General features: G+C 31.8%; 1 protein-coding gene across 1 annotated transcript; it reads right to left on the bottom strand.

The window, feature by feature from the left end:
- Nucleotides 1-1,581: 1,581 nt before the first annotated feature.
- Nucleotides 1,582-19,783, bottom strand: LOC127729676 (mitochondrial carnitine/acylcarnitine carrier protein-like). Its single transcript, XM_052237530.1, has 9 exons — nucleotides 19,639-19,783; nucleotides 15,669-15,761; nucleotides 15,033-15,160; nucleotides 14,336-14,426; nucleotides 9,586-9,703; nucleotides 9,028-9,100; nucleotides 7,651-7,760; nucleotides 4,137-4,261; nucleotides 1,582-2,361 (listed from the first exon to the last, which is right to left on the bottom strand). Exons 1-9 carry the CDS (start codon nucleotides 19,732-19,734, stop codon nucleotides 2,299-2,301), a joined length of 897 nt encoding a protein of 298 aa, XP_052093490.1. The 5' UTR covers nucleotides 19,735-19,783; the 3' UTR covers nucleotides 1,582-2,298.
- Nucleotides 19,784-21,807: the final 2,024 nt, after the last annotated feature.

Genomic DNA, 21,807 nt, shown 5'->3' with positions numbered 1-21,807 from the left:
CAAGTATGCGAAAACACGTGCATATCATTTTGTAAACTGAATATTTAGTATAAAATTAAACTATGAATAAATTGCTTAACATGGGCATGGATACAATCTTATAAATATTACCTCTTTGTTCTATATTGTGTGTACTAACAAAACAGGTAGAAAAGATGGCTGAAATAAAGCAAATCAGCAGAAACTAAGGACATTTGATTGCACTTTGTGCAGTTTTTAACCCCAAAACTACTATGAATTTTTGAAGAATGACTGGAATTACTACTTCCCATGTTCTATGGTTGACATTATATAAATAACACATAGCTGAGAGGGTGATATAGCAGATTGTTACCCCGAGAAAACATTGTCAACTGAGGCGAGGGGTAACAATCTGCTCTATCACCCTCTCAGATATGTGTTATTTAATTTATTATACTGAATGTTCTGTTATTATGTCTATTAAATTTCAAATTTAAAGTAATAAACTATGACGTCTTGTACATAACAACCATCTGTATTTAATAAAGCGCACACCTGAATAAGCGTCTCTGTGAAGTGTGATAGAGTATTTACCATAGAATAGAGTAAATTGTCTCCCTCGTATTAACCAATCAAAATCTGGCATTTTGACATGAAGTATAATAACATGAGTTGGTTTATCTCAACTCACTGGCATGTTAACTTTAACATTGATTTCTCAGGTTATCCTATGTCAATATGACATTATATTGTCATGATCCTGTTCGTAAGACTTTAAGCTGGGTGTAGTTCTAATTAATGGTGTGACAGGTGATGCGGACTTAGCAGGATATATGTACATTGTCAATGCACCAATGTTCACACAGTTTTGAGGTCATTTGATTGTTTTCATTTTCATATATGTTTGTTTGTTTTGTACCTGGATTGGTATACTATCTTTATATTTGACCTGTGGTACAGACATTGAACTGACTTTTGTTGAAGATCTTAATAAGTTGACTTCTACATCTTTTCTTTTTTCTTTCCTTTTTAAGTATCCAACATCTCCTTTCAATCCTATTAAATGCAATTTATTGTCCAAAAATATAAATAGTACCAGTTGTGGTGCCAAGCACTCTATTTCTGAAATTGCTTAACCAACAGAACACCAGCACATCAAGGTATGAGACAAATAAAACTTTACATAGTAAGATAAAATGGATATACTACATGCATTAGCTTTGTTTCACTAGATATAATTATACTTGTGGAAGTATCATCTATGAAATAGCATTACCAATTCACTTTATAAGGGTCTACATAAAAAACAAGCAAGTCTCTGTCTTTAGGGTGACAACTTAATTTTGACAGGAATCTGGACGCCGTTTGTCAACACTGAATGAAAGGGCATGGCTAAGCTATATGCCTCTGCTAAAGATCATCATAATATGTTACATATCTGCCATCATAAAGCAGTGAAAATGAGGTCACAACCTGAATGCTTCTGTTGGATTGAGAGATACTATAGATAAAATATGAGCACTCAAGATTGTTAACTTTCTGTAAAATGAAACCTTCATTTTTTACACCATTACTTTTAGAAAGTAACTAATGAAACATATAATTTAAGGAAAAACCAACTTTTGATGTACATGTATATATTTATTTTTGTAAAAAAAATATTTGTGATACTTACTGTGTAAATAGACCCATTAACATTTATTACAGAGTGGAAATGTGTACTTTCTATAGTCTATAGACATACTAGAATATGATAGGTCTTATGAAGGCAACACTGATTTCTTTCCTTTTAAAATCATAGTGTTAAATAAATAATTTTGCATGCATGGTTATCACTAATTTTCATAAATACTTTTTAAGTATCGCCAAGAAGGCAATCTTTCAATATTTTCATAGCTTACAATTTGCATAGATTTGTTGTTGAAATTTGAATACATTTTTTGTGAACACATTAATAACATGTTGAAATTTAAATACATTTTCTGTGAACACATTAGAAACACATTGCTGATGAGATAACAGTTGCAACTTAAAGGAAGAAAATAGGAATCCATAATTCACCCTTCCACTGGTATCCAAAATGGTCCTACATTTTTATTATTATTTCATTTCAACAATCATATTCATTTAATATAAATAAGTATACAGATAATTAGATTGAAATCATGTTTATACAAACTCAAAATATACTCTTTATAAAAGTATAAATGAGCACTGATTTTCATCTCACAACAAAAATTAGTGTTTCTGAGAAATAAATTACTACCAGAACATCTTATCATAATATTGTTATCAAACTCCAGATGATAACCAGTACATCCTATAACAATATCATCATCAAACTCCAGGTGATAACCAATACAAGAACTTCATTGTCAACTCATATCCAAAGAAACAAGCCTGCAAAACATAAAATGGAGTCATAAAAGAAAAAGCTTAATGTCCCAACTTGGTAATGTGATACATTATTTATACATTAGAGATCTTACCTGATTTTTGTAAGAAGAAAGACAACTCTGATTTATATCTTACATATACAAGAAGAAAGACAACTCTGATTTGTATCTTACATATATAAGAAGAAAGACAACTCTGATTTATATCTTACATATATAAGAAGAAAGACAATTCTGTCTTATATCTTATGGATAGGATATTTCCTTATGTCACTTCTTTAGTATAATGTTGTGTTTTTAGTTCTAATAAATAATGTATATTATAATGTTACAACTTATTTGCATGGTTAGCATGTCAGCTAAAATGGGAACTAGTTTTAACTGAGATAATATTTTTATATACGCCTTTGAAACTACTTGGTCTCACAAAAGCAAACCAATTAGGTTAAATGTATTGAAATTAGATGAATTATTACTTACCTTGCTACCAACAGATGAAAATATTATGGCCAGGAGAAAACAAAATGAACTTTATTCTACTGATAAGACAAATTTTGAAGACCACAGTCACATATTATGGACTGATTTAATAATACATACAAAGGATTAATAATTGTTCTTTATAATATATAACTTATTTATAATGAGAAACTTGCATAAACATACTTTTTGAGGTAGATTGACAATATTAAATTGAACAACCAACTATGCAACTATAGGTACATGTACCGTCATCTTGAATTTACTCAGTTTATTTATGGGCATCAATCTTTCTTTGAATTTGCATTGAGTTTTTTTTTTTTTTTTTTAAGTATCTCGAAATACAATTTGAATTAAAGACAGGCTCTAAAACACACTAGAGTTATAGGTGTGTTGACAAATTAAAAGAATATGTGATTTGACCACAGGAGGTAACTTTTGTTCAAATGTTTTCAATTCAGCCTTCAGGGGAAGGGGGAAAATAATTAAATATGATTTAGGTGTCAATCTTTCAATTTTCCACTATGTTGTATAATCTTGAGAAAACATGAATGCACATAACACATCCTGTTTTACTTTTTACTTCCTGAAAGTTTAATTCTTAATTTCATATCTTTAAAACTTCCAAACATGAATATAAAACTGAAAATTCATTCTTAAAACACAACTGTTCAAAACATAACTTACTTCTGAAATACAGATTTCAGAATTTAAATGGGTAAAGGGGTAACTTTTGCATGAATATGCTCAGTTCAGGGGAAATAATTCCATTGGATACAAGAAAAGCAAGGTAAGTCACAAAATAGGTTGATCTGACTAATCTCTACTAGGCAATTGTCAATTTCTAGCCATGTTTTTCTTTAATTCAACAAAAAATGATTTGTCTATATAATTAATCTACTGGTATATTCAATAATTAAATTTACAACCCTATTTCCTCAAAATTATGTATGGAAACCTTTTTTAAATTAAAATTTAAATGTATACATCAAACTCTCTTTCAAAAGAATTGAAGAAAAATCTGTCATATGATATTTTTATGTTTTCTGGTCTGTGCGTCCGTCCGTCTGTCCCCCTTCAGGTCAAAGTTTTTGGTCAAGGTAGTTTTTAATGAAGTTGGAAGTCCAATCAACTTGAAACTTAGTACACGTGTTCCCTATGATATGATCTTTCTAATTTTAATGCCAAATTAGAGTTTTGACCCCAATTTCACGGTCCACTGAACATAGAAATTGATAGTGTGAGTGGGGCATCCGTGTACTATGGACACATTCTTGTTAGTATCTATCTACAACTTACAGCATTTGCTGGAAAAGCCCTTAGAAATACTGGTGCTGCACCTCGATATAGAGATAAAAATCCTTCTTCTTTCATCAGCTGTTTAAATACATCTCTAATCCCATTTGGATATTTACCATGAGGAGCTGAAAAAATATATATTGTAAATTTCATACAACTATAATGTACATGATATCTTTTTAGTACAACTTTCAATTGTAAATCAGATGTATCCATACCCTGTATCAGATCTAGATAAAAATATCAATTTACAAATTAAAATGCATTCCAAATACTGTACCTTTTTCATTTTTAGTATTTCAAAATCTTAGTTATATAAAAATAAGGAGATGTGGTATGATTGCCAATGAGACAACTATTTAAATTTTTGATGACTATTTTTTTTCTAAAGACTTTAAAAACATCATAGAATAATGTTGTGTACTGAAATATTAATCTTAACATTTTAATTAACAAAATTGCCATTGAAGGACAATAACTCCTACAAGTTGACTGACAATTTTGGTAAAAATGGACATGAGGCAGATCTTCACATTCTAAAATTTTTGCCACTACCAGATTTTCTCTATTTATACCAGTTTTCAGGATATTGGACAAAACTTCATTGTACCCCTCAGCTCTATTTTTAGCAATGTTGGCCATCTTGGTTGGTCACCTGATTCACCGGACACAATATTAAACTTTATACTCTAAGGGTGTTTGTGGCTAAGTTTGGTTGCAATTGGCTTTAAAAATAAGAAGATATGATATGATTGCCAATGAGACATCTCTCTACAAGAGACCAACTGACAAAGAAATTAACAAGTATAGGTCACCGTACAGCCTTCAACAATGAGTAAAACCTATACCACATTGTCAGCTAGAAAAGGCCCTGAAATGACAAATGTAAATCAATTCAAACGAGTAAACTAAAGGTCTGATTTATGCACAAAATAATGAACGAAAAACAAATATGATATACAGCAACAAACAACAAGCAATGAAATATAGGCTCCTGACTTTGGACAGGCACATACAGAATGTGGCTGGGTTAAACAAATTTAAAGGCGCCAACCATCCCCCTAACCAGGGACAGTGGTGTAACAGTACAACATGAGAACAAACTATAAAAATCAGTTAAAAAGGGCTTAACTCATTAGATAGATACAAAGCAGAAATACATCTAACAAAAACACAGAGTAGACGTAGCAGGGTACCTATACATCCCCACAACAAAAAGACACTAAGTACAGATCTGAGAGTACTCACAGTTACTGACAGCTAGTTAAAAGCCAATCACAACTAATAAAAAATGGAGAATGTGTCCCCATGAACACAGATGATGCCCCCGCTTGCATACAACATTATAAAGGGACATAACTCAAGAACAATAAAAGTGACGATACATAAATTTGTACTTGATCTTAGTTTTGTGGTAATGAATATTGTGTATAGGTTTCATGTTTGGTTGGGACAAACTTAAGTTACAGAACGGAAACTAAAAATTTTGCAATTTTTCGATTTATAATGGGGCATAACTCAATAATGGTTAAAGTGACACTACCCAAATTCAACTTGATCTGTGTTTTATCAGTGGAAGGCAAAATTAAACATTGCATTGTATAAAGCATTGATTGTAGTTGATTCAACTATAATCATGGACAAAGGAAGATAACTCCAATTTTAAAAATTACTTGAACAATGACATCATTGATATTTTTAGAAAAAAAATAAAAAATTTAGCAATTTTTCCATTAGTAAAGGGACATAACTCTAGAACAGTAAAAGTGACGCCACCAAAATTCAAACTTGACCTGTGTATTGTGGTAATAAGCATTGTGTATAAGTTTGATAACATTTGGTTGAGGCAAACTTAAGTTAGAGAACGGAAACCAATTTTGGGACGGACGTACGTACGGACAGATGGACAAGGGTAAAACTTAATGCCCCCTCCGCTTCAGCTGGGGCACAAAAAATCATGCATCTAAGACTAAAATATCAATCAGTACACATCCAACATCCAATGGATTTAGTGTAAAGACATCACTAACAGTCAGAGAAAAACATGCCCTTGTGCAATGCCAAGATACAGGTACTGACAGATTGTAGAGCCATGAATGTGCATATGTATATAAAAATGATATATAGTGAAATTTTAATTTACTGATAACAAAATCAATATTAATACCAATAAAAACAATATTCAAAGATCTAGTTATAGTGTTGAATTGGTAACCTTTTAGAATAAGTTTATTTAAAGGATCAATAAGTTTACCCGGATTGTATCTAAATTTTCGGGCTCTGTAAACAACATCTCTGTAAAAATTAGGATGTGCTATCCTGTTTGAAATAAGTTTTCTACATGTACAACCAATCTTCCAAACCAAACCATTATATCTATGGAAGAATTTAGTGAAAGTTTTAAGTAATTTTTGGTAACGAAATCCCTGACATAATAATTTACCAGTAATACATAGATTACATTCATTGAAATCCAAAACGTCACAACAGAAACGGGCATAGCAAACGAGTTTTGGTATATTAACACCATAAGATGGTGCCAAAGGAACATCACCATCCAAAAAAGGAAAATTAACAATAGTCAACGAAAATTCATCTCTTTTGTCGTAAATTTTAGTGTAGAGTTTCCTGTGTAAAACTGAAATATTTAAATCTAGGAAAGGACAGTTATTACCGCTTATATTTGATTTATTCAAAGTAAGTTCTTTTGGGTAAATTTCTGCAGTATATTTAGAAAATTCTTGATTATTTAACAACAAAAAAATCAAGATAACAGTAAGTGTTGTTAAATTCATCAATTAAAATGCAACCAAGATGGCCAACATGGCTAAAAATAGAGCTAAGGGGTACAATGAAGTTTTGTCCAATTTTTTTTACTGAGTTTGGTCATAAACTGTGATTCATAGTACAAGAACAAATCTGATATTAAAGGGGTGCAATTGGTGCCCATAGGAATACCTACAACCTGTCGATAAACTTTATTGCCGAAACGTACATAAATATTATCAAGGAGAAATTACACAGCTTCAATTTTTGTCATTTTTACCTATTATGTCTGTTTGTTTTGCTCACACATTGTTGTCAATATTATGGAATTCTATGCGACTGTCATACAAGTGAGAGGTTTAGCTAGCTATAAAACCAGCTTTAATCCACCATTTTTCTACATTAAGAAAATGCCTGTATCAAGTCAGACAGTTGTTTTCCATTTGTTTGATGTGTTTGAGCTTTTGATTTTGCCATTTTATAAAAGACTTTCTGTTTTGAATTTCCCTTGGAGTTATTTTACTTTTTTCAGAGTAGATGGCTCTAGAAAAGTTAACGAACAACGACTGATGTCTGTCACCATGTATTGTGAAAAGCTTACATTAGGCATTTTTGAAAATTAGGCTTAAAACAGAATGTCAGGCTAGCTCAAAACCCTGGTTTCACATAAAAATTCCAGATTCTTCTTAAAATCACTTCATATTGTTGTTTGTTCTGATTTTACAGAACTATATTCCATTCTTCATACCTGTTTGGTATCTTGATTTTAAGACATCCTGAGGAAGAGCTACAGCCCAGTTAAATATTCCAGCCATACCACCAGCAAATAAAGTTCTACCAACGCTCAAATCTGTTCGACTGTAATTCAAAATAAATTATTTTTAACATATTCCTGTGATAAGAAAAATTCCATATAAAAAATATTTATATATACATCAATTTCATTATCATGAGTCACTTAACTAAATATTTGGTTTCATCTGCCTAAGAATATCAACAAAGCACAAAATATTAGAAAAATATGGCATCAACATTTCAAAATTCATATATACCTGAAAAGCTTTTTGAGTGAAGTTAAATTGTGTTGTCCTTTGTAAATATTACAGGCAGAATATCTATTACAACCCAGGGCTTCCAAAATTATTTTTAGCCAGCCGGACATTTTATATATTATCCCTTAAGACTAAATAAACAAAAGGCAATTATGATAATCAGTTGCCGAGCTGGCCATCCCAATGATTGACATTAAAAAAAAACGATATTAAACTTTCTTTGATTCAAATTCGAAGTTCTGACGTAAACTGTTAAATTGGCAGTGCATCATTCGAAGTGTGCAACATCAGCGTACTTATATCTGCCTTAGACTCTTTATTTGTGCAAAATAACGTTGTCAAAAACTTTACTTTCGTTTTTAAATCTAATACCAGATGTTGTCTTGACAATGGTAAAACATGGACCAGAGACCGATACGTAAATTCCGTGTACGTTTGCAAAGCATGAATGAGTGTGAGTTGCTCTCTCTACATTATTTCTTCAAGAAAATATTCGAAATAAACGTGAGATAAAGGTATCAATGACAATTTAAGCATTTTTTGAAGAAATTAGAATGCATAATTAAATTTCACACCTGTGCACATGCGCACACGTGTACTGGTTCAAACAGAGACACAATGTGGTTATGACGATTTTTCATTTTCACCTTTTTAATTTTTTCATCAAATCATATTTGTAAACGTATTTCTGATAATTTAAATCTTTTTGACTACAATAATTAGATGCAAACCGCTGAAATGTAAGAAAATAACTTTGAATAGACCGATCAATGTCCAGTTCAAAATAGTTTACCTGTCACCTGAACAGGTAAATTTCAGCTGTTCGACAACTAATTAGCCTTGTTTAAAATGAGGGGGTTGTTTTGATAGTACTTAATGATCATGTCACTTTTATGACCGGAAATGTGTGGCTGTTAAAGGCAAAAGGTTGGGTTAAAAAGATTGCGAATTATGTTAAAATGACCGTCTCTTAAGAAAGCCTTGAAAACTCAATGTCCGGAATATATGACCGTTTTGGAAGCCTTGTTACAACCTAGCAAGATAATAGTATACCATTTGTTTAGTGTACTTACTCATGTCCTGCAGGAGTTAATGTATGTTGTAACCATTCATAAGTCATAAAGTACATTCCACTGGCAGGTACATCTGTAATAAAATTCACTTATTTCTATATTCAATGCTTGGTGATAATAACAGTATCAATGCACCTTTTCTCTTTTTATTTAAATATTTCTTAATGAGCACTTCAATTTTTTTTTCACTTTATAAATCATTCAAGCAAGAAAACCTGTAAACAATCTACTAGCCTATTACTGACTGTAGTACAGCAGACACAATAGGATCTGTGTTCCCCAATAGCAAATTTTTGTCTGCATTTTCAATTGCCACTGCAATGCAATGATTTTGCAATAGTGTACAACAGATTTTGATCTTTGTTACCTTTTGCATCTTCCGTACCAATAGCCAGTAATGTGGTGTAATGTATGAATGAAATCATCTAATTTTTTGCACACCCTGAAGTTTGAAAACAAGCATGGTGAACTACTTTGCATTAATTTTTTTTCAAAACAGCATACATACAAAGGCTGCTATCCAAATTAAAATCAATGGATGTTAATATATAATTGTACCTCTGAGTAACGTGGCACCAGTGCCTCTGTAAACGCTTCTGATACCACCTTCCTTATAAAGCTTCTTAGCACAGTCCAATGGACCATCATATAACTTGCGATGGGAATCTGCTTGAATCTACAAATTAGGATAACAGAATAATTATCAATTGTTTCATTGTATATGGTGTATAAATTTACAAAAATAAGTATTTTTCAATGGCTAATATAATTATTTTATAAGCTTCACCCTTGAAATTTTCCTGTAGTAATCCCTTAATATTGAACAAAAATTGTCTTTCTTGTCGTAAATTTTTGTAAAAAGTTTCTGAGTGAAACTGAAATATCTGAACCTAGAAAAGGACACTTATTACTGTTTTATGTATTAGATTTATTTTAAATTACTTCCCTTTGGAAAATGTTAATGGTATTATTAGAGAATTCTTAGAGAAAACAAGCATTCTGAGAGTATTGCATGGCAATACATAGTCCCCTACCGGTTAAAAATTCATTGTACTGGAATAAAATGCTACCATGATCTATAACTTGTCATGGTTTAAACTATATAACAAATATTAAGTCAATATCTTTAAGCATGTTGAAAACTGATTATTTGAGTGAATTTTTCAAGTCCAAGGACCATAACTCTGCACAAAACCATCAGAACGGAACAAAATTCGAACTTGGTCTGTAACTTGTCATGATAAAACTATATACCAATTATCAAATCAATATCTTCAAGCATAACAAAAAAAGGGCAGAAAAACTGATTATAAGGGTGAATTTTTAAGTCCAAGGACCATAACTCTGCACAAAACCATCAGAACGGAACAAAATTTGAACTTGGTCTGTAACTTGTCATGATAAAACTATATACCAATTATCAAATCAATATCTTCAAGCATGACAAAAAAAGGGCAGAAAACTGATTATAAGGGTGAATTTTTTAAGTCCAAGGACCATAACTCTGCACAAAATCATCAGACCAGAACAAAATTTGAACTTGATCTGTAACTTGTGATAAAACTATATACCAGTTTTCAAATCAATATCTTCAAGCATGATGAAAAAAAGTGTGGAAAACTGATTATTTGAGTGAATTTTTTAAGTCCAAGGACCATAACTCTGGACAAAATCATCAGACCAGAACAAGATCTGAACTTGATCTGTAACTTGTCATGATAAAACTATATACCAATTATCAGATCAATATCTTCAAGCACGAAGAAAAAAAGTGTGGAAAACTGATTTGCCGGACTGACGGATGGACAGACGGACAGAGTGCAAACCTAAAGTCCCCTTCGACTTCGTCGGTAGGGGACTAAAAATATACAAGGTTACGGTAAATGTTATTAATTTTTCTATTAAATGAAATTTATATGGATCTTTACTGGATTTGGCCATAAACTGTGATTCATAGCAATACCTGAACAAGTCTGCTATTAAAGGGGTGCAGATTTAGGACCACAAATCACAAGCTCGCTATTGAACAGGGTAGATGGAATAATATAGTTAGAAACAATAGACTTTGACTTCTATGTAATAAAAGTGATATTGGCGATGAATTTCATTACTTATTAGAATGTAAATACTTTGAAGAAAACAGGAAACATTGCATGTCACATTATTATTTTAAAAATGCAAATATTGTCAAATACAAGCAGATTATGTCTTCAAAAAACAAATCAGAATTGATTAAACTGTGTAAATTTATAAAGATTATTAACACAGGTATATGTGCTCCTGGCTAAAATGTACTTCATATATTGTCTTAGTAACTATATTGTTCATAATTGTCTTCTCTATACCTACATGTATGTATATGGTTTATTGAGAATAAAAGATATACACTCAAAAAGAATCTAAGATTTGGTGTATAATCAACACTGTTACAGTTGTTTATGCATGAGTTTTACCCTCAGGGCAGAAAAAGGACTCCAATGCATTTTGAGTTATCCAGTATTTCATGAAATAGTATAAGTATTTTGGATAGGTAGTAGTAGTTGATACTTGAATCATAACTTAAATTATATATGGGAAATGAATATATGGTGGTGGAACTCTTGTATGACTCGTGGAGGTATTGTCTCTAACATCAAAAAATGTGGATAGTGTCCACATGTGGACACAGATGATGCCCCCGCTTGCATATCATATAGTTATAAAGGGACATAACTGAAGAACGATAAAAGTGACGCTACCCAAAGTTGAACTTGATCTTAGTTTTGTGGTAATAAGCATTGTGTGTAAGTCTCATAACATTTGGTTGAGGCTAACTTAAGTAGAGAACAAAAACTAACTAGAGGCTCTAAAGAGCCTGTGTCGCTCACCTTGGTCTATGTGCATATTAAACAAAGGACACAGATAGATTCATGACAAAATTGTGTTTTGGTGATGGTGATGTGTTTGTAGATCTTACTTTACTGAACATTCTTGCTGCTTACAATTATCTCTATCTATTATGAACTTGGCCCAGTAGTTACAGTGGAAAATATTTTGTAAAAATTTACAAAAATTTACAAAATTTATGAAAATTGTAAAAAATTGACTATAAAGGGCAATAACTCATTAAGGGGTCAATTGATAATTTTGGTCATGTTGACTTATTTGTAGATCTTACTTTGCTGTACATTATTGCTGTTTACAGTTTATCTCTATCTATAATAATATTCAAGATAATAACCAAAAGCTGCAAATTTTTCTTAAAATTACCAATTCAGGGGCAGCAACCCAACAACGTGTGCCTGATTCATCTGAAAATTTCAGGGCAGATAGATCTTGACCTGATAAACAATTTTACCCTACAAGGCTTTGTTTTCAGAGATATAAGCCAAAATCTACATTTTACCCCTATGTTCTATTTTTAGCCAAGGCGGCCATCTTGGTTGGTTGGCCGGGTCACCGGACAAATTTTTTAAACTACATACCCCAATGATGATTGTGGCCAAGTTTTGTTTAATTTGGCCAAGTAGTTTCAGAGGAGAAGATTTTTGTAAAAGTTAATGACGACGGACGACAACGACGGACGCCAAGTGATGAGAAAAGCTCACTTGGCCCTTTGGGCCAGGTGAGCTAAAAATTCAGCAATTTTTTCTATTTGTAAACACGCATAACTCTAGAACGGTTGTGTATAAGTTTTATAACATTTGGTTGAGACAAACTAAAGTTAGAGAACGGAAACGAAAAAATTCAGCAATTTTTATGTTTATAAAGGGACATAACTCAAGAATGGTAAAAGTGTCGCCACCAAATTTCGTACTTAATCTGTATTATGTAGTAATAAGCAATGTGTATAAGTTTCATAACATTTGGTTGAGGCAAACTAAAGTAAGAAAACGGAAACAAAAAATTTGTACTTGATCTTAGTTTTGTGGTAATGAATATTGTGTATAGGTTTCATAATGTTTGGTTGGGGCAAACTTAAGTTACAGAATGGAAACTAAAAATTTTGCAATCTTTCCATTTATAAAGGGGCATAACTCAATAATGGTTTAAGTGACACTACCCAAATTCAACTTGATCTGTGTTTTATCAGTGGAAGTCAAAATTAAACATTGCATTGTATAAAGCATTGATTTTGTAGTTGATTCAACTATAATCATGGACAAAGGAAGATAACTCAAATTTTAAAAATTACTTGATATTTAGAAGAAAATAAAACTTTTGCAATTTTTCCATTTATACAGGGGCATAACTCTAGAACAGTTAAAGTGACGCCACCAAAATTCAAACTTGATCTGTGTTTTGTGGTAATAAGCATTATGTATAAGTTTCATAACATTTGGTTGAGGTAAACTCAAGTTAGAGAACGGAAACCAATTTTTGGACGTAGGGTAAAACTTAATGCCCCCACCGCTACGGCGGGGGCATAAAAAAATTAGGTAAACTGTTAACACAGAGATATGTCTCACCTATTTGTTATTTTGATAATGCAAATGTTGAAATTAAAATAGCAATACTTTAACATGTAAGTTATGCAAATATTCAAAGTCAATGAACCATGACTGAAGGTACAGGGCTAAACAATCTCCATGGAAATGAGATGTGCCAATGCTAATACAACTGCAAACCAAATACCATTGACTTTTCATAAGTCATCCCTTTAAACAAATCTTAACACAAACAGTAACTTGTAAACTATGTAAAAGTTTCAAAGTCAATGAACCATAATTAGTTATAGTTATATAATCTCCATGGAAATGAAACTTGCAAATGCCAATACATTTGCATACTGAATATCATTGACTTAACATTAGTGGTTCATCTTAAACTGACCTAATCACAAACTAATACATGTAAACTAAGCAAAAGTTTCAAAGTCAATAAACTATGACTGAGGGGTAAGGACCAAATATTCTCCATGGAAATGAGATGTGCTAATGCTTATACAACTGCATATCAATATCATTGACCTACCACTAGTGGTTCCCCATAAACTGACCTAATCACAAACTAATACATGTAAACTAAGCAAAGTTTCAAAGTCAATAGACCTTGACTGAGGGGTGGGGCCAAATAATCTCCATGGTAATGAGATGTGCCAATGCTAATACAACTGCATACGTAATATCATTGACCTACTACTAGTGGTTCACCATGAACTAGACCTAATCACAAACTAATACATTGTTGACGCCGTCGCCGAAGCCGGAAACAGCATACCTATGTCTCGCTTTTTGACTCCGTCAAGGCGAGACAAAAACTATATTGCTAGAAAATGCAAAAGATTGATGGATAAGTTTCATCACCAGTTCTATTTAGAAAATTATACCTGTAATAAACATTTAATTCTTTCTCCAGGTGCCATAATAGCTGTGGTAAATACCCCTGATAACATACCAGCTTTAAATAGCTGTGGATATCTACAATTTAATCAACTTTTTTAACAATACATGTTATCACTTTTGACAAATGTGCATCAAAATGCAAGAAACAAATGATTATCTGATTTTTGGAACAAAAAAAAGATGATATGCCACATAATAAGTTAATGACAGGTAACTTGTGCTTGCTAAAACACTATACATGTATTGATTAACGTATCTCACTGTGTGTTGACAATATTGTTTAAAAAATAAAGCATAGCCAGTGGAAAATGTTGCACATGCACTTAAACTATTTACAGGAATGTACATATTATATACCTTGCCATGGTGCTTCCTGAATAGATTTTACAATAGAATGTATATTATAAGTATATAAAATTTAAAAATTTAGTGGAAACAAATCAGTACTTGATAAATACCAGGTATCAATTTTTTAATTTTTCTAACTGAGTTTCCTTAGAAAAGACAGAGACATCTTGTGTTCTGAGCAAACAGTAGAGTTTGAACAAACAAATAAGGTTATCCTATAATATCTAAAACAGGCCATTTACTTCACTCTTAATATGCTTCATATTTTATAATTTTGAACTTCTATCGTATTCACTGTAATAATACTTTTGACATGATTAATTAATATCTTACGTAAGGTCATCTGTTGGGTGCTTTTGTTGAAGTTTTTTACCAATTCCAAAACCTAAGAAACAAACAGCAAACATAGGTGAAACTCCAGCTAATGGAGCTGCCATTCCTTTGTACAATCCTTTGATACCCTGTAAGCAATTAAACTAAAATAAACACAGCAACTGGTATTCTATTTTGGATCTGACCATTACTATTAGAAGGTATTTTTTATTTTAATTACAATGGTCATTAAAGTTGTTTAACAGCGATCAGAGTAATCATCAGACACAAAACCCTACAACAGCATTCAGAGGATTAATTCTACCATTTTTGTTCTCAGAGTTATCAGACCTCATTAAAAATAATAATGGATACTACTCTAATTGAATTCATAGTAATCCAATTCATTAAATACATGTTTTAAATGCATATTACATTCAAAGTACTATTTTTGTGTTAGTATGATTCCTCAAATGATGATTGCCAAGCTGGTCTAAAATTGCACCAATGATTTCATTTGACTATTCTTTTAGGGTCTTACTTGTATTATGAAACTTTTCAGCTTTTCTTCAATGTTTTTCATTTGTTGAGTTTGTTAAAAGTGATATCCAAGAGACAGCTTCTGTACCTGTTTTTTTTAATTGATTTTACACCTACCTCTTTCTTTATTGTAATTGTAGCACAGTCTATAGTGCCTTTATAAAGCGGTGCTTGTCCAGGTTTTGGTTTCGGCATGGTTTGAAGTCGCACCTGAAAAAATATGTTCATTTATGTATTAAAATGTATACATAGATTTTTTTTTATCTATTTTGCTTACACTATTGTATTTCTTCATTTTTGTAATTACATTTTGTGTTTTCTATTTTTTCTTCTTCAAACTAAAATTTAGTATCACTATTGGTTGATAATTTTGTAATGAATGTGTATAATAATATAAACTTTTTATTAAATAACAATTCATATATAATCCTTAAATTGACTTCCTCTTTCATTTCAGACAGTTTGAACCTGGTAAAGCTGAGCAAACACTATATAATTGTCAATGTGTCTTTAATTCATAGTCATTGTTTATAATATTACATATTAATATAGTCATTGTTTACAACACTTATTATGTACGATCAATTATGTAATTAATATGCCATGAGCCTTAACCATTTATTGTTGGTGAGTTTGTGCTAATCAAATATTTGTATTTATTTGTATTTGTGTTGATTCCAACATTTTTACACAAATCACTATTGCATGGATAATTCTGAGCATCTTAATTATCTTGGGACCGAGGTGACTGAGTTCAGGGTAATTTTCAATCATAAATGGAAGTATACATGATGTTTGCCCCCAAAAATAGAACCATTCTGTATTCTGATAATCAGGGAAGCCTTTTATTAACTGTATATTTTGCTTAAACGGGTGCTATGATACAAACTAAAATTAATTCTATTTTTATCAGCATTTGCAGCATGAACAGTTTCAACAAATTTATTAGGGATCTGTAGCTTAATGAGTACAGAATGTGCCAATGTGATGGACCATCTTGACTTTTTGAGTATTTGAATTCAATGCTGAAAATCCTTCTATGACTGTCAAGGTCCTAAACAGTAATATCATATTTCAGTTAGTTGTCTGTATTTTATGAGATTTCCCATTTTAATCAACTCCATGTCCTTTTTCAACAAAAAATAAAGGAAAAGTGTGAATGGAGGTGTTTTTTTTTACTGTCATTTAAAGTAAATTAAGTATCTTTTCCTTGTACAATGTGTGTTATTCTCAATGTATATAAACATTCATATACATGTATATATCTTATATACACAGGCTTTGAGAAAAAGACAGCAATCCAAAAACTTTAACCCAATACTGAAGTTCATCATAACAAATGGATGCGTCTACACCTCAAAAATTACTCTGAGTACAGACAAACCTGTGCAGATGGAAAAGTTTTTAAAAGATATATACAAGTTAAATGTATTTTGTGTTTCTGGATGGTAAATCTTTTTGGATTTTGATGGAAATTTTTTTTTGTTTCATGTGTAAAAATAAACAAAGTTGGGTCAAGCTTTTTAGATCTCAGGTATTAAACAATTATATTGCATTGATAGTAGGATAATAGATATCTACACAACAAAAGTTGATTTAATCGCTATAAATGAGTGGACAGTATCAATTATAATTCAGTTGTTTGTTTATTTAAACAATCTTCTGAAGTGATGTAAAATAATGAATGTTCAATTAAAAAAAAAAATTTTTTTAATTTCTGAAACACATTCCACTCTTCAAAATTCAATAGTCTATCCTAAATTGAGGTAAATTATATGGCCTTCCAAATACCGTTTCGATTCCTTACATCACTGAAGAGACATAAATTGTCGAAATCCGGACATGGTGTACTAATTTTTGCACCTTTTGTTTGCGGTATACCATTTTTTCCGCAAGTTTATTGTTTTCTGTTAGGTATTAAATTAATAGTTAAGATCCATTTTGCTACATCTGGTGATCCGTTTATTTGGCAATCGTCAATGGCAGTCAGCAGGGTTTAAGAGCATCCGTTGTTCGACCAGCTAGTCAAATGCGTTTTGTTAAAATATACTTTTTCACTTTTTTGGTCTTTTGGAAAATGTTGTTTGTGCTGTATTTAAGACCACTCTACCAAAAAATTTGTTTTGCATGCACACGTATAAAAATTGCGGTTTTTATCCAACACAATCATAGGTTTGAACGTTGTTGACTTTGTTATATGTTATATTTATAGTATTTGAAATATTTCATTACTATCATGTGTTCACCTTTGATGCAAATCTAGTGCTGTTAACGTGTCTATAAACTGTTATGAATATAATTATAATAAATAAAATAAATATTATAAATATGCAACATGTGTTTTATTGATTTAGAATACTATCTGAATAGAACTATGCATTACATTAAAACAGGGACAGTCTATACTAAAGGGACTCGTCTCTATTGATTTTAATTAATAACTAAGCCTCCCGTGTAAAGCTATCACCCAACAATAAACTTAGTTTCGTATCTCTGATATACGAAGCTAGTAGTTATTTGCGTAGTTATTTGCCTATTTCAAAGTACATTGTAATTTAATAATTGTTAATACAAATGTATAAAATCTGATTAATAGCCATTTACCATGACAAAAAATATAAGATTTTAAAAGAATGTTAAATGATTAAACTGAGACATATCGTTTTAAACACTGCAGTCATACAAAGGGGGTTACATATCGAACAAGATGGCGGCCACTCGAAATTTACTAACAAAATATTTTAAAGTTCAAAGATCTATATTTAAAAAACTATCCGTGAAATCTTTTCAAAAACAGCATTTTGCAATGACAAAATGTATAAAATTTCATAAATATGTTACTTCATTACACTTGAACATATAGTTATGAAGAACACTTCTTAAATGTGAAATGGTTTGCTATGAAGTCACGTGACATCAGCGACGGCACAGTTCTGTCTGCAAAATTGTATAGACATTGTTATAAGTGACCAGTCCCGTTAGTATAGACTGTCCCTGATTAAAACTAGTACATGAATGATCCCAGGTAATTTTGATTTTTGGTTCAATATATTTTGATCAAGGATTTAATAATTGATTTTATCTTTATGAGGTGCCGATCTGTCTATGTTAGGTGCCGATTTGTCTAGGTGCCATTTGTCTGGGTGCCGAAGTGTCTTTCTGGGGAGCCGATTTGTCCATTTGTCCATTTCCATTTGTCGGTGCCGATTTGTTTGGGTGCGGATTTGTTTGGGTGCCGAACTGTCTAGAATTCATCATTTTCGGGTTCACTATTTGTTAATTTGTCACTCTACATTTACATTTTGCCTTAATTAAATATTTGTCATCAAACATTAAAAATGTCTTTCCCATCTTTTAGTCACTGTTTATTTACTGTAAACAATATACGGTTCATTAAAAATCAGTATCTCTTAAAATCTAAAATGCACTTAAGAATGACTACTAGCACTGCCCACTAAAAGACTAGATGTCAGATGTCATACACAAATTTCAAACTTTTGAGAAGACTGAGGGGATGCTAGGCATTTAAATCTTTTCCAATTGCACAGGTTTTTCTTTATTCAAGTAATTATTGAGTAGTAAACACTGCTATTTTTGTCCAATTGTAATGATTCATTATGATTAACCTCAAGTTAAAACAAAGACATAAAAAAGATTTACATTTTACAAAAAAAAAACTATTTCAATCTGATAAATAATGTACTAAAGTCACCAGTTGTTATCTTATTATAACTTAACAGGTGATACAATACATCCTTCATTAAACTAAAACTGTTAACTGAATGGGATTTAAATTTAAATGAATGTATTGCTGTTTATGGAACATTAGTTTCTTGGGTCCAAAGTTCACTTTTCAGAATGTCAATGATAAGAACACTCTATGTTTTCATGATTCATATTTATTCTAGTCAATAGTTATGAAAGAGTAAATGTTTGTTTCATTTCTAGTGAAACCTGTCATCTTTACTTAAATACACATAGGAGAAAATATAGCATATCATTAGCATGTGAACAAGTATTGCAGACGATTTTTTTCGTCGTTTCCTCACTAGGTGCTATTGTTTGATTATTAGATGCTCTTATCTACCTTTATGGTATCCAGTGGTTGTCCAGTAAAAACGAGACATACTCCACCCACTCCACCAGCTATAAAATCTTTGACAGGGCTTACTTTCTTGCCCATTCTGGAAATAAGTCTTAGCTGCGGTACAAAATTACCGGAAATAAAAGAGAAAGAGTAAAATTCATAAAGAGAAATCGTAACTGGAACCATGCGTGATTGTAAACCGGATTATTTTAAGAGGATCCGAAGGGGGGTCCTTCATCTCTGTATTCTTTAATTTTTTAGGCCATTTTTCTCTATTCTTTATACTTTTTGTCCATTATTCTCTATTCTTTATATTTTAGCATCTCATTATTCTCTATTCATTATTTTTTTAGTCCATTTTTCTCTATTCTTTATATTTTTGCCCATTATTCTCTATCATCTGTAAACCCTTATCCACACCCTCCTTCATTTCGTTAATCCTTATCTTTTTAGACAATTTTTCTATATTCTTTATTTATTTTGATTCTTTTTCTCTATTCTTTATATTTGAGCACCCCATTATTATCTATTCTTTTGGCTTATTTTTCTCTATTCTTTATATTTTTTGCCCTTTATTCTGCACTTTTTGTCCATTATTCTCTAATCTATAAACCCTATCCAGACCCTTTCTTATTTTTTATTGTGTACGTTTGATTACACATGCAGGGATTTTTTAACAAATTGGCACACCCAACCCTGTGATTAACATATAAAAACCAGCGGTTGTCCCTAGTTTCGGTCTGCTTAATTTGTCTTTTTTCATTGTTGTAGTAATTCGGGTAATTGAAATTGATTTTCTCTTCTTCTTCCAAGTAAGGAACCGAATTCATACATGAATGTGTATGGTCCCAACATTCTCCAATTTACAATTAAAACTATATACAGGATGTGTTGTCTACTTCCTTTCAGAGCCTGCTTTCAAAGCAGCTCTGAATCCCTCTATTGTGTCGGCCGAGGTGACTTTAGATGGAAGTTGATTCCAATCCCTGATGGTCTTTGGGAAGAATGACTGTCCATATAGGTGTCAGTTTTTGTTCTTTCTTGATAAAAGCGGCCTATACCTCTGGTCCGGCTGTCGTTGAGGATTATATACTTTTGTGTGTCTATATTTATTATAATTTAGCCCATACTGGATCTTAAATAGCATACATAGTCTGTTGGTTTTCCTTCGTTCTTCCAGGCTTTCCCATTGAAGTTGTTTTACCATGTTTGTTACACAGCCAGGTGTTCAGTCTGTGTAGTTGTTTTTGGACAAATCTTATTGCCTGCTCTTTTTTGTACTTGTAACGATTTGATCTTTTTTGGGCTTGATGGTCCAAACTGTGCAGGCATATTCCACTGTAGGTTTACCATGGCTGTATATGCTGCTGCTTTTACTGGTTTAGTGCCGTCTTTTAGCTTTCGTCGGATAAATCCCAATTTATTTCCTTTGCCTACAATTTTGTCGATGTGTCTATCCCAGGATAAGTTGTTGCTGATGGTCACTTCTAGGTATTTGCTGGCATCAACATTGACAAGAGCATGTCAGTGAAGTTTGTATGAGGTATCTATTACTTCTTTGTTCTTCTGTGATATCCTAATTACTGTGCATTTTTTTGGCGTTGAAGCTCATTTGTCATTAATTCGCTCAATCTTTCAGTGATGTTAGGTCTTTTTGCAAAAGGTCACTGTCAGCCTGGTTGTTGATTGTTCTAAAGAGAAGGCTATCGTCTGCAAATATTTTGGTTTCAGATGACGTTGATGTTTCTGGCATGTCTTTTATGTAGGTCAGAAACAATAGAGGTCCAAGAACTGTGCCTTGGGATACGCCAAATAGTACGGGGACTTGAGAAGAGACAGCTCCATCTAATATTACGCTCTGTATTTTATTTTCGAGGAAAGAACGAATCCATTTGTTAGTTTTAGGGTTAACTCCCTAGTATTCCAGTTTTTGTAATACTTTGTCCAATGCCTTTGCAAAGTCAAGAAGGATGATGGCGACTAGGGATCCCTTTTCCAGCTTTTTTTTTGCAATGTCGTTGATGGTAATGATTAATTGTAATTCGCATAATCATTTTTTTGCGGAATCATGTTGTGCATTGGTTAGGATGTTATGTTTGTCAAAATGGTCCGTTATGCTGCTATGGACTATGTTCCAAGACCTTGCAAGTGATGGAGGTGAGGGTTTCT

Source organism: Mytilus californianus, unplaced genomic scaffold (genome assembly GCF_021869535.1).
Source record: "Mytilus californianus isolate M0D057914Y unplaced genomic scaffold, xbMytCali1.0.p SCAF_1, whole genome shotgun sequence".
In the NCBI taxonomy this organism is placed as follows: Eukaryota; Metazoa; Mollusca; class Bivalvia; order Mytilida; family Mytilidae; genus Mytilus; species Mytilus californianus.
This window is presented reverse-complemented; position numbering and strand designations above follow the sequence as displayed.

Coding starts and splice junctions, on each gene's coding strand:
- LOC127729676 (XM_052237530.1), bottom strand. CDS start 19,734: ATGGGCAAGAAAGTAAGCCCTGTCAAAGATTTTATAGCTGGTGGAGTG. Junction 9,101..9,585: donor TGGTGCCACGTTACTCAGAG/GTACAATTATAT, acceptor ATTTTATTACAG/ATGTACCTGCCAGTGGAATG. Junction 7,761..9,027: donor TTAACTCCTGCAGGACATGA/GTAAGTACACTA, acceptor TTTGAATTACAG/TCGAACAGATTTGAGCGTTG.